The sequence below is a fragment of the Rattus norvegicus genome, chromosome 10, assembly GCF_036323735.1.
Source record: "Rattus norvegicus strain BN/NHsdMcwi chromosome 10, GRCr8, whole genome shotgun sequence".
NCBI classification, from domain to species: Eukaryota; Metazoa; Chordata; class Mammalia; order Rodentia; family Muridae; genus Rattus; species Rattus norvegicus.
The window spans coordinates 44,242,688-44,262,295 of NC_086028.1; the positions used below are offsets into that span (position 1 = coordinate 44,242,688).

A 19,608-nucleotide genomic window follows, 5' to 3' on the forward strand; every position below is an offset into this window, starting at 1 on the left:
CCACGCTGCGCACTTGGCCCTGGCACCCAGCGCAGTGCAAGGCTCCTTCCTTGTGAGTACTCGCCAGACGCTAGGGGCCCCTTCTCTCCTAGGTCGCCTAGCCTTCCTGTCTTAGCCAGCCATCCTTTCCCCAAAAGAAGTCACATTTCATAAGCTTCAAACCGTGGACCACTCTGACTACATGGGTCTCCTAGATGAGCCCTCATTGACAAAAGACCTTAGGTGACCAAAGCCCTGATGTCTCTCTCTGCCCTAGGGGAAGCCAGGTGACCTCGCCCTTTTGGCCCTGGTGGGCAGTGGTGAGGCTCTTGAGCTTCGTTCGGGAGGAGCTGATGCCCTGTACTCTGCTCATAGAAAGTTCAGATGAAATTAACATGGCAGCCACTCCGGAATATCCAAAGATGCCTTGGCTTTCAGGATTCAGAACAGAGAACAAAAGGGGGGACACTGAGAGTGGACCTCATTCCCAAACTCTCAAAAACAACCTTGGGAAGCAGGATAGGGACAGTTCAGGGTCTCCAACGCCTGGTTTAGCAGGACTCAGACTTGAAGGGTACATGTATATGTGTACCTGTGCACATGTGTGTTGTATTTGCCTTCAGAGTGCATCCGTGTTCATATGCCTGTGCTTGTATGGTGTGTAAGTGTGCTTACACATGTTTTCTGTGTGGTCGTGTTCATGTGTAGTTACAAACATTTACCCGTGTGCAAGCTTGTATATGTACATGTGCCTGCATATCTACATGTAGGCCCTGTATTTGTGTGTGCATGTGCTGGTGTGTCCATGTGTAACCCCTGCATCTGTGGGTTGTGCTGTGTCTTTTCTGCACGGCACCTTAACTGGAAGAGTCTGTATTCCTTTCTAAGTTTCTTCGTTTTACCAGGGGTGAGTTAAAGACATTATTCTGACACTTGACTATTGTACTCTTTTGGGGTGGGGATGTGGCTCCAGGGCATTCAAAGGGCTGGACTAAAACACCGAACAGGAGGTTGGGGGATTTAGCTCAGTGGTAGAGCGCTTGCCTAGGAAGCGCAAGGTCCTGGGTTCGGTCCCCAGCTCCGAAAAAAAAGAACCAAAAAAAAAAAAAAAAAAAAAAAAACCACCGAACAGCTGGGCACAAAGGCACCGGAGGGAGCGTGTAGCTAAGCTGACCTAGACACCAACTCCAAGCTCGACAGCTGAGGTTCAGCGGTCTGTCTGTCTATCACTTGGTCAGTGTATTTGCTCCCACATTTGGACACCAGCTTTTGTCCCCATCTGTGAAGGATCAACAGAGCAGACACGCATGCTATACAGGAGCCCAGGAGAGTTGAGCAGGCTGCCATTCTGTGATCCTGCTTGCTGTGGGGTTACAGTGAAAACTTTCCCCCTGTTTCTCCCCAGGAGCCATGGATGCTGTGGAACTTGCCAGACGGTTGCAAGAAGAGGCCACATGTTCCATCTGCCTCGACTACTTTACTGACCCTGTGATGACTGCCTGTGGCCACAACTTCTGCAGAGAGTGCATCCAGATGAGCTGGGAGAAGGGGAAGGGCAAGAAAGGGAAGAAGAAGCAGAAGGGCTCCTTCCCCTGCCCTGAGTGCAGGGAGATGTCCCCTCAGAGGAACCTGAGGCCCAACCGCCTACTGACGAAGGTGGCTGAGATGGCCCGCCAGCACCCTGGGCTGCATAAGCGAGACCTGTGCCAAATACACCAAGAACCCCTTAAGCTGTTCTGTCAGGATGACCAGACCCCCATTTGTGTGGTCTGCAGGGAGGCCCAGGAGCACCGTATGCACAGGGTGTTGCCTCTAGATGAGGCTGCAAGAGAGTATAAGGTGAGTGCAGCACCAGGGGTTGCAAGTCCAAGATAGGGAGTGTGAGTTCAGTCAAGTTGGCCTCAATGGGAACCTTCGCTTCATAATAAGATTCCTGGCACTAACAGAGTGGGTGGGGGAGGGGGAGCCTCGTGGGAAGAAAACTGTCTAGGGACAGCCACAACAGGAGGAAGTATCCTTTGCCTCCAGAACAAAATAGGTGTGTGACTCATCCACATGTTCCCAAGACGGTCTACAGTACCATGTTTTTACCATGTTTATTAATGAGCGGCAAGCAAGAGTGAGAACACACAGTGAGTAGCAGATACAAGCAGTAGATAGATGGTCATCCAATGAGTTTACAACGTCCAGCAGAAGCAATTGAGGGAGGAGCCTGATTGAGAAAGAAAAGGTAACATTGTCAAATGGGGGGTCTTACACACAGGGGTCAGCAGAATTGACAAGGGAAGTTGAGGCTGCAAAGGTAACCACTGGTTAACTGAGCTCTCCATGGATGTGCTTCTGCTGACTGAAATTCGGGCTTCTTTTTTTTTCCTACTGGATGCATTTTTACATCACAGGATAAAAGATAGTAACCTCTGTTGGGAGTGGCTTGTCTTATAGTTTTTAAGCACATAGCATTTTTAATCTTGGGCTATTTTGCTGTTTGTTTTTTTACTCCTACTTGTAACATCAGAGTTTGCCTGGGTGTAAAATAGATATGTGAGTGTGTGTGTGTGTGTGTGTGTGTGTGTGTGTGTGTGTGTTGTATGTGTGTTGTTTGTGTGTGTGTGTTGTGTGTGTGTTGTTTGTACTGTGTGTGTGTTGTTTTTGTGTGTGTGTCTGTGTTGTGTGTGTGTTGTTTGTGTGTGTGTTGTGTGCGTGTTGTTTTTTTTTGTGTGTGTGGGTGTGGGTGTGGGTGTGGGTGGGTGGGTGGGTGGGTGGTGGTGGTGGTGGTGGGGTGGTGGGGTGGATGCTGCTTCCAAAGCCAGCTTCTCAGTGAGTTCAGGCAGCATAAACAGTTTACCAGTACAGTGTATATTACTGTGAGCTAACCTCCAAAACCCAGGTCAAGAAAGGTCATCTCAAGGGCTCCAGCTTGGGGCCCTTGGCATGGCATAGCCACTGGAATGGGAAGCTGGACCATCCTGTCTAGGAGGATCTCTGGGGTCTGTACACCCTCAGACACTACAATCCAGACGTAGGCAGAGATGGGATCTGCTGATTGGAGGCCTGTGTTTGTGTGTCCAGCTCAGATTGGAGGAGGACATAAAATATCTTCGGGAAGAGATGATGAAGACAGAGACACTGCAAGCCAAGGAGGAGCAGACCTTAACGGAGTGGCAGGTGGGTGCCCAATGGCTGCTGTCCCGCCCTGTGTGCCCATACCCATCCTCATCCGTGACAGGAAGTGCCACACAGGGCTTCCAGTGTCTCCTGGCGGGGGTGGGGTGGGGTGGGGGGCTTCAAAGAGAAATAGGTTAAAATTTTAAAAGTGAGTCTCAGGTGAAGCCTGGTGGGACACTTGAAGCTTGTCAGAACAAAATAACATATCTAAAAAAATTTTTGACAGGTTATTCATAAATTCAGGTTAGTCTTGAACTCATAGGCTTAAGAAATTCTCCTGCCTCAGCCTCCCCAATAGCTATGTCTATAGGCAGGCACTGCACCTGGCTAGTTCAAATCTTTCTTAAAAATTATCCTAGTTTTATGTGTATTGGTATTTGCCTGTTTATATTTATGAACTGTGTGTGCAATGCTCAGCAAGGCCATGAGAGGGCGTCAGGTCACCTGGAACTATGGAAGGATGTGAGGCATATGTGGGTGCTGGGAATCAAACCCTGGTCCTCTGGAAGAGCAGGTGCCACCCTCAACTGCTAAGCCATCTCTCCAGCCCCCTTTTAAAAGAATCTTTTTATTCAGATCTTAAATAGCTCTATTTCTTTATTCTAAAATCCAGACAATGCTTTCATAAAATAAATGTGGGCTGTACATTTGACTTTAAAGACTGAGAAAGGCTACAGATTGGTCCTTTCATTTCAAAGTTATCTTCCTTGTAAAGTGGGATCACGGAGACATTAGTTAGTTGGTTGACTGCAGATCATCTTGTGGTACTGCTGGGCAAGGATTGACTTCCTCCTGTTCACTGGAAATGGGCTGTTTGGGTCAAGGGGTGGCTTGTTGGTGCTTTTTTGTGATCCCAGAACTCAGAGGCAAAAGCAAGATCTGTGTTAGTTTGAGGTAAGCCTGGACTACATAACCAGTTCCAAGCTACCCAGAGCTATATGGGAAAAGCCTATCTCAGAAGAAAAGGAAGACAGACAAGTACATCACACACACACACACACACACACACACACACACACACACACACACACATGGGAGGAAACACGAGGGAGGGGGGAGGGAGGGAGGGGGAGAAGGAGGGAGGGAGGGAGAGAGGGAGGGAGGGAAAGCAGGGATGGAGGGGCCTATTTGGGAAGTTTGTTGTCTCTGAAACTCTGATTTCTTACTAATTTTGATCAACAGCTTTAGGGACATGGGTAACTCCAATCTCATGTTTAGCCTGGTTATTAGGAGGCCCCTGTCCTTTTTACGAATCATGCCTGTGTCTTCCTTTGAGTTTGCATGTTCTAAAGCCACTGACAGCAGGACACATGGACATTAGAATGCATGGGTGATATTACCCAGGGCCTGTTTGTGTAACAGGGCTGGTGTGGGGAATCTCTGTCAAAAGTCCTGATTCCCAACTTTGCCCAAGAGTTGTAGGTCACCAGGCGTCCAGAATTGCTGTGTGTCAACACTGAAGGATTCCATCCTTCCTGGGCACATCTCATAGCCAGTTTGGGGTCCCCATCCCATGTCCACAGGAGAGAGTGAAAGAGCGGAGAGAACGCATCCTGGAGGAGTTCCAGAAGGTGGTCTTGTTTCTGGTGGAAGAAGAACGGAGGCTCCTCCAGATCCTGAAGAAAGAGGAGGACGACACCTTAGGGAAGCTGCAGGATAGCAAGGCCTCCCTGGACCACCAAAGTCGCTCCCTGGACCTGATCCTGTTGCAGCTGGAGGAGCAGACCCAGCAGGAGCCCCTCCAGATGCTGCAGGTAAGGCCAGAGCATGCTGAGGCATTCACATCCTTGGGATTTTCCATGTTGCCACCAACCCAAGGGTGCACCATGAGGTGAGGTGTGGCCTGAAGGTGTGCACTCAGCTCGGAGCTTGCTGAATACAGCCAGACAGACAGCGTGAGGCCGGGCTGACGTTTGAAAGTCACTGACCCATCCTGTCCCAGCACCTTCACAGCAAATGGCTCACACCGTACACAGTACGCACACTCTGAGAGAGAGACAACAAATACATTCTCAAAAGGGGTTTTAGCCCAAAGTTCTGGAAGTCTGAGATGAGAGCATGCTTCTGCCAACTGTTGATTCTGCTGAAGGCCTCACATGACAGACAGCCCCTGCCGGAGTGGGTGAGGGCAGGCTGACTTCAATATCCTTTCTCATCTCCCGTCACCATGGTGGACCTGTGACTAATCACCTCTTAAGCACCCTCCCACATTCTGTCTGCTCCATACCGTGACACCAGGAATTAAATTCCAACCTGGTGTTGCTGGGAATGTAACATAGCTAGCCAAGGCAGGTGGACCCTTGAAGTGTTCTAGGCCACGATGTTAATGGTGCTTGAGAAGTCTGCAGATTCTGGGCTTCTAGAAAATCTCCAGGGGCCCTAGGCTGTCATACACACATACACCCCAACCCTTCTCCCTCCTCAAACCATGTCCACTGTACTCTTTTCTTTGCCCCTTTGTTCTGTGCACCCTAACTGGATCTGCAAGCTGCCAGAGTTCAGAGGAAACTGCTCTCTCCTTATCCAAACAGCTTAACTCCCCGGATGGCTTCATTTATGCTCAACCTGAAAATACCAAAGGGGAAAATCCAGAAGTAAACAATCCTTAAGTATTAAGCTACTCTGAGGGATACGATAAAATCCACCTCGGGTGTGAATCGCCCTTTGTTGGATATATCTATGTGTTATCACCAGTAACTGTCCTGGCTATCAAAGCTCCTGTGAGGTGACCTGTGGGTGTGCACAAGTAACACTCCTAGGAGCACTGGCAATTTATATTGCCTCAGAGAAGCCTGAGCAGCCTCAGGTGAAGCTCTGTGAAACTCAAGTGCTGGGGCTGCTTAGGTGGATGGAAGCACAGGCTCACTGTAGTCCACTGTTAGGGATGGCTGTGCTATGTTAGCATTCTCTGTGCCAGCCTCGTAGACAGCATCATACACACATACACAAAAGCGTGATATGTGAAGGACTTCCAATTCGGGGTTTACTGTTGCAAGAGAAGAGGCACTGGGTAAGGAGCAGGGAGGTGTGGCTCGCTCGCTGGTAGAGTGCTTGCTCAGCAAGGGGCCCTGCTGTCTGTCCCCACTACTGTAAGTGCTGATCAGGTTTCTCAGGACTCCTCTCTGCTGACCAGACCTCAGGCTTGTGACCATGGACTGAGCAAATGCTTAAGGTCTGCCGAGTAGGAGTGGAAGATTCCAGGGTGAGCACGACTTTGCTATCTGGGAAGGGACTGCTCTCCAGCTGAGGACATGTCCCAGAGTAGTGGACAACAGAGGTAGCTTTGACACCAACAAGCAGGACCAGCTCTGAGTGCTCCTCCCTGTTGCTTGCAGGATGTGAAGGACACCTTGACCAGGTACTGTCTCTCACTCTCAATAGAGATAGTGGTGGAGGTGGGTGAGGGCAGAGCACATGGAGAGAGAGCCAGAGGGGACATGAGCCCGTGTTCCCTGGAGGAAGGAGAGCCTCAGCATGCAGTATCCAGAGGTGGTCCTCCCCGTGGCTATCAAGACTGTGTGCAGAGTTCCAGGACAGATAGAGGTGCTCAAAAGTTTCCAAGGTAAGTGGAGACCCAGGTTTCCAATGACCCCAGTTCCCTGGGCACTGCTCTGCCTTACCCAGATGCCACCCGGGACCAGGGCTACCAACTAGAAATTAGTGTCTTAACCTGGGTTTACCATCTTTCCAAACCTGATTGCTGAATTAAGTTTGCCCCATTCAGCCCTGGTGACTCACCATCATCAGTATCCACAGGGATTTGTCGAGTAGAACCCTTCGATAACCCCAACCAGCTGGGACTGGTGGAGGGGAGGCTTTTGGGTGGATACGGAAAAGAGCCATTTGGCCACCGTGCCCCACCCTGCCCATCTTGAGGGTTCTGACCCCTCCACCTTGAATGACCCCTACTTTTCTCTGTCCACCTGGACCCTCTGCAGAGGATGTGGTGCCGGACCCCAGCACAGCATATCCCTATCTCCTCCTGTACGAGAGCCGCCAGAGGCGGTACCTGAGCCCGCCGCCAGAGGGCAGCGCCCCCTACAGCAAGGACCGGTTCTTGGCCTACCCCTGCGCTGTGGGGCAGAAGAGCTTTTCCTCTGGAAGGCACTACTGGGAAGTGGGCATGAATCTCACCGGGGATGCACTCTGGGCCTTGGGGGTGTGCAGGGACAATGTGAGCCGAAAGGACAGGGTGCTTAAGTCCCCAGAAAATGGCTTCTGGGTAGTGCAGCTGTCCAAGGGGAAGAAACATCTGCCCCTGCTACCCAATTCCATTCCAGTCACACTCACGGAGCCTCCCAGCCACATGGGTATCTTCCTGGACTTCCAGGCCGGAGAGGTGTCCTTCTACAGTGTGAACGACGGGTCCCATTTGCACAGCTTCTCCCAGGTTGCCTTCCCTGGGCCGCTGCTGCCGTTCTTCTGCTTGGGGTCTCCAAAGTCGGGCCAAATGGTCATCTCCACAGTGACCATGTGGGTGAAGGGATAGAGGCTTGGAGAAGGGCACAGACACTGGGTGTGCTATGGTTCCCCAGAAGGCAGGGCGCTTCACCACCGTGGCCACCTACCTAGGATTCTCTGGATTCTCTGGGGTGCTAAGAGTTAATACCTGTGCTGGCAGGGCAACTAAGCAAAATACAATCAAGATTAAAATGCTCAAGTGAGAAAGACGACTACAGATAAAATGCTAAATGGGGGGGGCTTTGGAAAGAGTCTTGATGATCAACTCATTTCTAAATATATACGTGCTCACCAGGCAAGTCAGTCTTCTGTTTTGCTAGCCTTCACCTCCCCCAAAGCTTAATATCTTGGTTCCTGGTGCCCTTCTCTGGCTACCGGTCCTTTACAGAGAAAGTGGGGTCCTACCCACTCCAGCCCTCTTAAGATAATTGAGGGTTCCTCTCCCCTTCTAACACATATCCTTTCCTAACATGCACCCCCAAGACCCCCTCACTTCCCATTCCTGTTAGAAGTTACCAGCACCCCAGGACTCAGGCAAGGTGGTATACTGGCGTAGCACACATTTCCACTGTGACCCTCATGGGTCCACGGTGTGACACGTATCTTGTTCCCCACTGGGGTCACTCAGGTCTACCACAGACATGAGGGTGGTGCTGCAGGCTCTGAGCTGTCCAGGGGTGCTGTGGGCTATAGACACAGGGTAAACATGCAAAGAGAAACCACCAACTCCTTTGGCTACCACTCTCAGGGGTTTCTATGTCCTTGAGGTCGTCTTGTGCATCAGTACTACTCCGCATCCCTTTCTCGTGTTTTTCCTCATGGCCCCTGCTCCCAGGATAACTCTGAGAGTCAAATATATTTACAGATACCTAGGCCATAAACTTTGGCTACTCCCTAACTAGCTCATAAGTTAATCATCCCACTATTTCAAGTTCTGCCCCGGGGCCAATTACCTGGTCCTCAGTTTTTGCTGCTGTATAACATCAGTGTTCAGGGGTCAATCTTCTACTGTCTCTATCCCAGCATCCACCACCTCCTGCTGTCTGATGTCCCACCTAATTTTCCGCCTCAGCTCATTAACCGATCAGCCTTTTATTGACAGGCAAATGCTTTTACACAGTGATTCTCTCTACGTTTCCCCTTTTAGTCCAATAAAAGCCTCCTTTTCTTACAGAATAAACTATATACAATAACAATTATGAAAACTACTGGGTAAGATTTACATTCATAATGTTCAGTCCATATGTTTTGGCAACCTTGGACAAAGTATTCTATTATCTATCCTATGTTGGTGAGTTCAGAGTTCTGTACCTAAATCAATTTCTATTACAACTTGCATTACCAACTTAAAATCCTAAACAATTTAGGCTTAATTGTGAAGACTGTAACTATCTAGTCTTCAACCCCAGAGAACTGAGAAGGAATACATATTACCCGAATGTATAGGGAGCGCAGCCAGGCAGCTTCCAAAACCAGAAATGACAGGCTGACTGCTTGGAGTCCCCCCATTCCTGTATGAGGTGTGAGCATCAATCTTCAGATTTCTGCTCAGTATATCTGACAGACTTGTCTGTGAATCAGGAATTACGAAGGACTTGCCTACCTTGTTCTTGCAAAGCTCAGCAGCTGAGTTCCCTGCATCCCAGTTTATCCATTTTAGACAGCATTCTGTCAGCAGCTGAAGCATGGACAGGAAAATAAAAAGGGCTGGAGAGATGGCTCGGTGGTTAAGAGCACTCACTGACTCCTCTTCCAGAGGTCCTGAGTTCAAATCCCAGCAACCACATGGTGACTCACAAACATCAGTAATGAGATCTGATGCCCTCTTCTGGTGTGTCTGAAGACAGCTACAGTGAACTCATATATAATAAATCTTAAAAAAAAAAACAAAAAAACAAAAAAAAACAGTTTGTTGCCCAGTGGCAGCTGGCCACATTTGAAGCAAACTCCATAGGGAGGCTCTTTGATGCTCATATTTCTTTGAAGTAGAAAAACGACTCCTGTCAGGAGCAGATCTACTTCACTGCCAAAAAGCCTTTTAATAATAAAACATCTTTAAATGTCATATTCTGTATATGACATTTATATCTCTGATGTTTCTGAAAACCATTTATAACTGAATTGTCTGTTTCTAGCTATTCACTATCTGATAAACCTTGAAAACACCTACAGGGGACTAAATAAAACTTATTTTGAAAATAACTAAGCTAGTACCTATAAGACCATATGTTTGATTACTATTAACTTGTATTAATTATACTAATAGCAGCTTTTAAAAACAGGAACTTAATATTGCATTTTAAAGATTCACCTAGGTATAATACCACAAATAAGATTTGAAAACATAGTATGTTGTAGCAAAATATTAACCTCAATTTTGCATCAACGTACAAAGATATATACCTTTGTACAACAAAATGTAACCTCAATTTTTGTTATGGTTTGTATATGCTTAGCCCAAGGAGTAGCACTATTTGGAGGTGTGGCCTTGTTGGAGTAGGTGTGTCACAATGGGCTTGGGCTTTAAGACCCTTGTCCTAGCTGCCTGGGAGTATTCTGCTTGCAGCCTTCAGATGAAGATGTAGAACTCTCAGTTCCTCCTGCACCATGCCTGCCTGGATGCTGCCATGCTCCCACCTTGATGATAATGAACTGAACCTCTGAACCTGTAAGCCAGCCCCAATAAAATGTTGTCCTTATAAGAGTTACCTTGGTTATAGTATCTGTTCATAGCAGTAAAACCCTAAGACAATTTTGTATCAATATACAAAGATCTATACCAATGTAAGATTTTTGGCTTGTTAATATTCTTTGGTCTAAAAGTAGATTTAATAATATACCATTATTCCTATACCCTCCACCCCACTTTCCCCTCAACACTAGATTAGAAAGATAGAGGAAAGAAAAAGAGAAATCCCTGAGTCTAACTGTTGTTTCCTCCCTGATCTAAGACCATAGCAACTTGTAACCACTCCCCTTAAATGACAAACATCCATAAGCCATCCAACTACCAAAACAATCACCCACCCCTGCCTTTGGGGAATGGGGCACACTCTCTTAAAATTGTCTGCTGATTTGGGGTATAGTTTCCTTTTAGGGGGCCCAAGAAAACTGGGAAAATGGTTAAATCCTAAGAGAGCTAGCTGTAGCAGTTGTCCTTTTCTATGTATAGAGGAAGTTCAGGGCTTAGCTGAAGTCCTGACTACAACAGAACAGTTTGATGTGACCAACTGCGGTCAAGTAGCTTTCTTTGATGCTATCCTGGATGCAGAATTTTGAAGAAACATCGTTGAGGCAGTCTGAGGTAGGATCAGGCGAGGTGCTGGAATAGATACTGTAAGGGTCCATGACTCGCCAAAGAATGACACCCCGAACTCAGAGTACACAAAAGCACGAGCTTTATTCTGCACAAGCACGTTAGGGCCCACTGCTTGCCAAGATGGAGATGCCCGGGTGAGCTCACAGCACTAAAAGCACATTAGGGGGAATTCCAGGGAGGGGTGGGTAACCTTATCTTAATTAGTTGCCTCTATCTCTAGGGACATTCCAGAACCATTGTGGAGGTTGGGAGAGCTGGAAACTGTTGCTGGGGAAGCCTAGAAACTGTTTCTGACCATTGCCCTTGCCTCAGGCTAGGTGATGGACAGCTACTGATGTTGGGTTAGTTTCTGATTGGCTGCCCCAGGCCTGGAGCTTTTCCAGTAACTGGCTTGCCTGGATGTGCCCAGTTCTTGGAAATAGAGATCTAGACCTAGTCTCCTGAACTCCCAATTTGAAGCCTGTCATGGAGTCAGTCTGTCTCAGTCCTCTCACTACACCTCACCATCTCAGCATCCTCAAGGTGAATCTTGTCAGGGCTGCTTTTCTGGTGGTTTCTGTGAGCACACAAACTGTCAAAGGTGTGAAAGGAAAATTATACAGATTTAAGGTTTAAAAATATGAAGTTAAAAGAGTATGTTTCAACTCAGGACTAAACACTGTGAAAAGCAAGTCCAGGCAGCCCCGCCCTGCCGCTAGAACTAACAGACCATAAAAGGAAAGGAATGCAGAACAGACCAGGAGTACCTGATCTGACTCACAGGCCACCTGGCAGGAAGAGATAAGCCCCCAGCCCCCGACATCCAGGACGCCCCAAACCTGCCAATGTGTGTAGCTATACCTTATTACCTCATCATGTGAAATAGCCAATCATATGTGAACATGTCTATGTGCCTCGTTTGAATCCACCAATCCCCGTAACTATACATCTGCTTCTGTACGCCCGCTTCTGCTTCCCCACTCCCTATAAAAGCCCCATGCTGGAGCTGCTGGGCGTGCAAGTCTTCCGAAGAGACTGTGTGCCCGCAGGTACCTGTGTTTTCCAATAAACCCTCTTGCTGATTGCATCCGAGTGGACTCGGCTCGGTCATTGGGCGCTTGAGACTCCTCCTGAGGGAAAGGTCCTCTCCGGGGGTCTTTCAGGTGTTATACATTTCCACATTAACATAATGAGTATTCCCCAACAATGTTACCCTGTCTCTGCTGATCTACGGTCACTAGTCCTGTGTCAGCCTTTGCCACTTTTTTTTTGGCATGTTTTAGAAGGCTGGGGCTTCTTTTTTGATTATCTCTAGGAAAACATTGTTTCTGGGAACACCTTGCCTATAATCCCTTTTGAAATGACCTTATTTACCATAATTAAAAATATCCGACATTTTGATTTTTCTTAAAACCTTTCAAGATTTTTTTTTTCTATTTTAAAGTGACATCTGTTTTTGTGTCCATTAATCCTTTGATCTCAAGTCCATCCGACTGTAATTTTAACTTTGGTCTCTCACCATTTATCATAGTTTGCCGCAATATCTGGCTTTTGGTATCTTCAGAATCCCTCTGATCCGTAAGAGCAGCTCTATCTATTAAATGGCTTGCTTGAGTTTTGGGCAGTCTGTTGTATCAGGCTTAGAGTTTTATTCTAAATGTTTTTCGGAAGGAAAACAAATGGCTCAGGTTTTTGGTTGAGCCCAGAGCAGAGCCTGTTTTCAGGTGTTAAGGAGTTGCTCTGCATTTCTTTGGATGACCTGCATTCCCAACCCTTACATCCAGTCGGTTCCTGCCAAGCCTTCCACATTTCAAGGGAAAGTTCCTCCCAGAATCGTGATGACTGAAGAAGGTATCCTTTAGGAACCGTTTGCTTCCAGTCCTTAGGGAACGACAGGCTGGTTCACAGGCTTTTTGTGCTGTGTCTGTGCCAGCATAACTGGACTGTCAGTATTAAACTCTATATCCACAGCAGCTCTTATCCATGTATAAAGTACAGATCTGGACCTTAAATGCCTTTTTGCATTCAGCATTCGCATTTTTAAAAGAGTTAACAATTCAATTAAAATCCCTCTAGTAGTTGGATCTGACCTTGCTTTACTTAGAGCCACAGTTAATCTTTGTAAAAAGCCAGTGGAAGGCATTTGAACCCTGGGTTATCTTTATAAGTGACTGAACTCTACCCTGTTGTTCAACCTCATCCCATGCATGTAAGGTTATTATAAGGCACTGTTTTGGGACAGCATCATCAAGGGAAATCTGTACTCTCAATTCCCAATACGGGGACCTCCCCTTAGTAACTGATCCTTGACAATATCAATGCCTCTTGTCCTATTTTGTGGATTCATGATTGAAGCCTCATCTTTCCATCATGTCAGCCATTGTCACTGAAGGCCAGGCCCTAAGATGGCTGGCATCAAATCTCCAGTGGTTTGGATTACATGATGTTGTGTGGCCCAGTTATTACATAAGGTGAATGTAAGCCACAGATCATTACTGCTTCCTTAAACTTTAAAATCCTGTGCCTCTGTAAGTTCCGACTCAAATTCTTGATAACCCTGTGGATTTCAGGTTTTTTTGTTTTTTTGTTTTTAACAGATAGAGACTGCCCTTTTCAGTCTTGTTACATGCTGGTGCTTGTTACATTCTGGCCTTCCTCTGTCTATCTCACTACCTCTCTCAATTCTAATTTTTTCTAATTTTTTTCCTAAGGCCCATCTCCATTTTTTTTTTATATTTTTCTACTTGTAGCTCTGCTATCTTAGTATTTTCTTCATTTTATTTATAAATCTTTCCAATTTCTCTTCTATGGCTTGTCTCCATTTCTCATATCTCCTCTTGTATCTCTACTACTATAAAAATTTCCTCATTTTCATTTATATTTTTTCTAATTTTCTAAGGCCTATAACCTACCTACAATTCTATCTTCCAGTCTTATCTAAGTCTGTTTTCTTTTGATCTCTTTTTAAAAGGATATATAAAATTTTAACCGTTATTAAAAAAAATAATTTCTATGCTGATGTGTATTGTGAAATTATACGCACTCCAGATGCCCTGTGCCATTTTGTCTCTTTCCACTTTTAACATGGAAAATATTTTTCCCTTTAATCTCTAACTCCGTAAGGACTTCGACTTCCCAATTTTAAATAATCTATCATGTTTTATATTTAGTCTCTTTCCTCTTTTATTTTCAAACTTAATTCCTTACCAGTTCAGAAGTTTGGGGCTTTTTAGTTCCACAGCAGCTGTGGGAAAAAAATGTCTCTTTTGCCCTTTAGTTTGCAGGCTCCACAGACCAGCAAGTGTCTATGGCATTTAACTTCACCCACTCAGCTCAGTTCAGGAGGCTGCCCATTGGTTCCACCTTCTGCTGGCCCTACCCAGGTCTTCCCCAACTGCAGCCTACGGTCTAAAGGCTTTAGGTCTTTATTTGCAGCCACCGGCCGGAAGCCAAGCCTACTTCCCCAGCTCTGGGTCGCAAACTGCGTTTGGCTAGTGCAGCTCTGAGAAGTTGCTCACCTGCGGGACACACCAGAGGCTCGTAGCAAGCCGCTGCCTGACTCTGCAGCCGCGGTAGGACCGCCCGGGCCGCCGCACTACACAGGCTGGGGTGCGTTCCGGCTTGCTACCCGCAGTTGCTCAAGTGCTCAGCCAGCCGCTGCGGGAAATCTTAAAGGAGCCCTGCCTGGCTTTCTAGTTCCCTGCCGCTGTCCAGAACTTTTCTAAATTGCTGACCCCCGCAATGTCGGATGCACTCGCGGCAGAAGTTGTGGCCGGAGTCGGTCATCACCATAAACTTTGGCTGTTTCCTGACTATGGCATAAATTAATCATTCTGTTATTCTATTCTAAGTTCTGTCACATGTAACTGATTACCTGGTCGTCAGTTTTTGCTGCTATCTCCATCGGCTCTTCTGGGGCCTGTGTGGATCCCAGCATCCACCCCGCACCCTCTTTTCCAGCTATCCCACCTTCTAATTGCCTGCCTAAGCTCATTGGCCAATCAGCTTTTTATTGCCAGGCAAATGTTTTTTACACAATGCCCAAGATCACCTACAGAACCCACGGCCAAATTTGGCAGGACCCGGGTCTGGGGGAGCGGGGACACCACCTGCGGAAAACTGTCACCATGAAAATGCGATCTCTTGCACTATAATTCGATCCCATTCCCGAGCCGTGTGGTAAACAGCGACTAATCCAAGACAAAAGCGGGTTCTAAAAGAATAATAAAAGCCAGTTTTCTGCTTCCGCCGCGGTTCCTATTCCGGCGGAAGTCTGCGAGCCCAGTGCCGGAAGTACCCACTACCCAGGAGGCTAAGAGTGCCGCTATCTGCTCCGGGCCCGCTCCTCCTGCGCTCTCTCTGCGGAATAGCTTGATTGCCCCCCGGCACCACGAAGAGCCTGATCCAGGCGCAGCCGCTAGCACCATGGCCGCTCCAGACTTGTCCACCAACCTCCAAGAGGAGGCCACCTGCGCCATCTGCCTTGATTACTTCACCGACCCAGTGATGACTGACTGCGGCCACAACTTCTGCCGGGAGTGCATCCGACGTTGCTGGGGCCAGCCGGAGGGCCCGTACGCGTGCCCCGAGTGCCGCGAGGTGTCGGCGCAGAGGAACCTACGGCCCAACCGCCCGCTCGCCAAAATGGCAGAAATGGCACGGCGCTTGCACCCGCCTTCGCCCGTCCCCCAGGGCGTCTGCGCGGCGCACCGGGAGCCGCTAACCACCTTCTGCGGCGACGACCTCAGCCTGCTGTGCCCCACCTGCGAGCGCTCGGAGCACTGGGCTCACCGGGTGCGACCGCTGCAGGAGGCGGCGGACGACCTCAAGGTGCGTTCCATCGGGTGCAACCGGCCCATGCCTGGTGCGAAGGGATGTCCGGTTATTGCCCTGCCCAGAGTTGAGGGAGTGTGAGTTACAGTTAACTTGATCCTGTAAGGGGGTCAGGATTTAGCCTGTCTTCCAGGATGAGATGCACCGGCATTCTGGGAAAACCAGGTGTTGGTAGTCAGTCCTGACTGAGCTGGGAAAACTTGTGAAGGGGCCTACTGGCAGATCAACAGTTTGGCCTATGTCAGAGTTGATACTTGACCAGTGTGTTACCATCACAGCATGAACTCGGGTAACCAGAATAAACCAGGCACCAAGTCAACTTTGCTTTGGGTTTTAGCACAAAGGTTTGGAGCTTCTAGAGATCGTCCCTGTAATTTTTCCTGTTGTTTGGTCCATACCCGTTTAACAATTGTTGTAGCAGGTTTACCTTCCTGCCACCACAGGCCCCTTGATGGTGCCACAAGTGACATGATAAGCCCCGAAGGGACAACACTAAAGCTACTCTGTTGCCAAAGAAGGAAACCTTTGTCCTCTACCCTGTCAGGTTCACTGAACTTAACAAACTGACTAGACAGATCAGCAGGAAAAGCCACAGCTTAAGTAACACATTAAATTTCTCTTGCATAGGTCTTCACACAAGAAAAGAGAAAGAAAACCAAAGAGGAACAGTTACCCTAGGCCTTTTATCCCAAAAGGTGTGGATCCCAGAAAGAGACCTTGTGAACTGACTAGGAGATAGGCCAAGGGCAGAGAGAATCTCCCTCCTGTAGAGTTGATCTCTGTCTTCTGCATGTTAGGCATCGGTGGCTGTTCAGTGGCCTCACCTCCATAGCCTCACAGGAGCAGATGTGGGTGTGGCGACACCACCTGCTTTCTGGTGACACCCGGAAATCAGCAGATAGCTTTTACCTGTGACCAGTGAGGTCTACAGTGAGCCATTCCTCCACCCACTAGAGCTTGGGATGGGAGTTCTTTAGGCCAGGCTGGCCTACATGGTTTTGGTGACAGGTTCATTCTTGGCCTCTGGCCCCAGGGCCATGAGTGAGTATCCAGAGGGGAACCTTCCATCCTCCAGCAGAACCAAAGAGATGGGAGGAAGGTTCACATAGGCAGGAACTGGCAGCTGAGGGGAGAGCCCAGGCCTATCCCAGGGCCTCCTGGAAGGAAGTCTGCACCCTACCCTAACCAATGGTAGGGTTGCATGCAACTAGTGCTTGAGGCCTTTGCGGACACGTACGCATGCTGCTTCTGCTGCCCAGCCATTTAAACTACCGTTCCTGACTTCAGCATTGAGATAGGGGCTGGCAAGATGGCTCAGGCAGTTAAAAGCTCTTACTGCTTTTCCGGATTGCCTGAGTTCAGTTCCCAGCACTTGTGCTGAGCAGTTCCCAGCTGCCTGTGACTTCAGCTCTAAGGGGATCTGACCTGTCTGGCCTCTGCAGGCATGCACACTTAAGTGCACATGCCACTTGCTGACATACATGAGCAAAATAATGAAAATATTAAAAAAAAAAAAAAAAGAGAAAATGGCTGGATGTGGTTGCTTCTGTCTGATATCCCAGCTACTATAGAGGCTGAAGCAGGAAAATCAAAGTTCAGGGCCTATATAAATTCAAAGCCAGTGTAAGACCCTATTGCAAACTTAAAAAGGGCTAGATGAAACTCCGCGATAAGGCACTTCTTCGAGTACACAAGGTCCAGGGCTCCAGGAGCAAACACTGGAAAGACTCAGGCAGAGCTTGGGGCACAACCAGTAGGTGTACGTGATGATGGGGGTGGATGGATGGGATAGGCCTGAATTTTCAAAAGTAAGGCAGCCTCTGGGATAGGCCTGTGGCTTCTACCACAGCCCCGATGAGGGCTGAGCCCCCATAGCAGCTAGATTTCACCCCTTCTTCCTGAGCTGACTTCAGGATCTCCCCAGCACCTCGCCCAGGCCTGGAGGTGATGAGGATTGGATTGATATCACAGACCCTAGAGGAGACAAGCATGTATAGAGGTGTTTACTATTCCGAGATGCACAAACCTGCAGGAGAGTGGAAAAGGAAACAGGACTGGGTCCTGCCTGGGAAGATACAGCCCGACCCTGAGGGGCTCTGAGGAAAGGCACTGTGGGAAGCCATATCTAGTTTGAACTCCCATGGTACATTCCCCACTCCCATCTTACAGACAGCTATGAACACACGCTCCTGCATGCTGTCCAGGGTCAAGACGTGTCTCCTAAGGGCCGTTTCCTGGCTCACAGGCGACTGCCTTCTTGGTGTGTTCTCTTGTTTCCAGAAGAAGGAGCAGGAACGCTCTAATCCCATCCAGAGGACCTTACTCTCATGTCCCAGTCAGTCACCTTCTAAAAGTCTAGCCCACCACCTGGTGGTGGAATTGGGGGTGGGGGGAACACTCAAGCCTTAGCCTTGGGTGACCCTTGTGACCACAGATGGAAAGAGGAGGGGACAGTGTCTTGAAGGGAGAAAAGCTGGGTCTTCAGTGCCAGCTTGGTAGTTGTGTCCTATTGAGAGAGCCTGGACACTCCTACCGAGCACAGAACAAGCTATCTGCAGAGGTGAGCAGGGCTGGCTCAGGGTCATGGGGCTGAGAACTAATAATAAGGAGAAACCTCAACTGTGACGTTCAATGAATTTGGGAAAGGGGAGGGGTCCTAGAGGGGATCCCGCCAAATCAGGAGGATGCCTGCTAGTTAGAGGGCATTGTATCTACCATTGTCAGGGCAGATTTCATTGGGTCCAATGGGGAAGAGGGTGGGATAGGAGGTTGGGAGGGGAAAGACAGACTTCTATGTCTGGGCCCTACCTATAGGCCTGATGCCTCTTGGGATTCTCATGGCACCGCCTGGTCTCCATCCCACCAGGGGAGGCTGGAGAAGTCACTGGAGCACCTGCGGAAACAAATGGAGGATGCGATGCTGTTCCAAGCCCAGGCTGAGGAAACCTGTGCCTTGTGGCAGGCAGGTGCTGGGTCTGGGTTGAGGGAGGGATCATTGAATCAGTAGCCAGTTGCCAGACTAGCCTCACTGAGACACGCCAGCTGGAATGTGTGCGTACATGTAAGTAATATAGGATACCTGCATTGAGTACCTCTCTGGGGCCCTGGCGTGCTTGAGTTCGGGGTTACAGAGGGAACAGACAGGAGGATTCCCAAGGGTAGATTTGGTTGGTGTCAGGGACAGGCTAGGTACAGGGAGGTCTCCAGCAGTAGATTTAGGAGTCAGGGAGATATTTGGCATTGGGGTAGATTTAGTCTGTTTGGCTGTGGGATAGCATCTTTGGCTGGCTGACACCTGGGGCTAGGCTTGGAGCCTATGTAACTGATGCTGAGTGTGGTTGGTCCCAGAAGTGGATCTTGGTCTGGGTAGCCAAGGGTGGTAGATTGAGGTCTGAGGGCTTGAGGGGTGGTGGGTTCGGGTTGTAAATGGCCCCAAGTGGTGTCTGGGCAACTCTAGTTGACAGATGGGATGTGCTGTCAGATACTGGGGTCTAGGCAGCTTCTGGTGGTATATTCTGTAATCAGCCTAGAGTGGTGGATTTGGGGTGTGAGCATTCGAAGGGATCAGTCCCTGGTCTAGCATCAGGTGTCTCCCTCAGCTGTCCCTCTTGTGCCCTGCAGAAGATGGTGGAGAGCCAGCGGCAGAATGTGCTGGGCGAGTTTGAGAGGCTGCGCCGCCTACTGGCAGAGGAGGAGCAGCAGCTGCTGCAGAAGCTGGAGGAGGAGGAGCTGGAGGTTCTGCCCCGCCTGCGGGAAGGAGCTGCACGGCTAGGCCAGCAAAGCACGCAGCTCGCGGCCCTCGTCTCAGAGCTTGAGAGCCGCTGCCAGCTGCCAGCACTGGGTTTATTGCAGGTGAGTGGGCTGGATGGAGT

General features: G+C 48.8%; 2 protein-coding genes and 1 long non-coding RNA gene across 5 annotated transcripts in view; 2 read left to right on the forward strand and 1 right to left on the reverse strand.

Annotated features, from left to right (window-relative positions):
• Trim17 (tripartite motif-containing 17) lies at positions 1 to 7,817 on the forward strand. Its single transcript, NM_022798.2, has 7 exons — positions 1 to 52; positions 1,385 to 1,818; positions 3,049 to 3,144; positions 4,668 to 4,898; positions 6,480 to 6,502; positions 6,603 to 6,706; positions 7,083 to 7,817. The coding sequence occupies exons 2-7, from the start codon at positions 1,390 to 1,392 to the stop codon at positions 7,631 to 7,633; spliced, it is 1,434 nt and encodes a 477-aa protein (NP_073635.1). The 5' UTR covers positions 1 to 52; positions 1,385 to 1,389; the 3' UTR covers positions 7,634 to 7,817.
• On the reverse strand, positions 4,272 to 14,556 carry LOC102555997 (uncharacterized). 2 transcript variants are annotated; one of them, XR_010055626.1, is made up of 3 exons: positions 14,422 to 14,556; positions 9,209 to 9,283; positions 8,059 to 9,116 (listed from the first exon to the last, which is right to left on the reverse strand). It is a non-coding gene; the product is annotated as an uncharacterized LOC102555997 (long non-coding RNA). The 2 variants fall into 2 exon arrangements; XR_005490249.2 differs by lacking the exons at positions 8,059 to 9,116; positions 14,422 to 14,556 and adding an exon at positions 4,272 to 4,760 and having other exon boundaries at positions 9,209 to 12,145.
• Positions 12,332 to 19,608, forward strand: part of Trim11 (tripartite motif-containing 11) — a 15,693-nt gene continuing 8,416 nt past the window's right edge. The window contains exons 1-3 of one of the 2 annotated variants that reach the window (XM_039086305.2): positions 12,332 to 15,733; positions 18,603 to 18,698; positions 19,358 to 19,588. In XM_039086305.2, coding sequence (XP_038942233.1) covers positions 15,329 to 15,733; positions 18,603 to 18,698; positions 19,358 to 19,588 — 732 coding nt within the window. In that variant the 5' untranslated portion in view covers positions 12,332 to 15,328. The remainder of the gene's footprint in view (positions 15,734 to 18,602; positions 18,699 to 19,357; positions 19,589 to 19,608) is intronic. The other variant, NM_001399546.1, reaches the window with a different exon arrangement.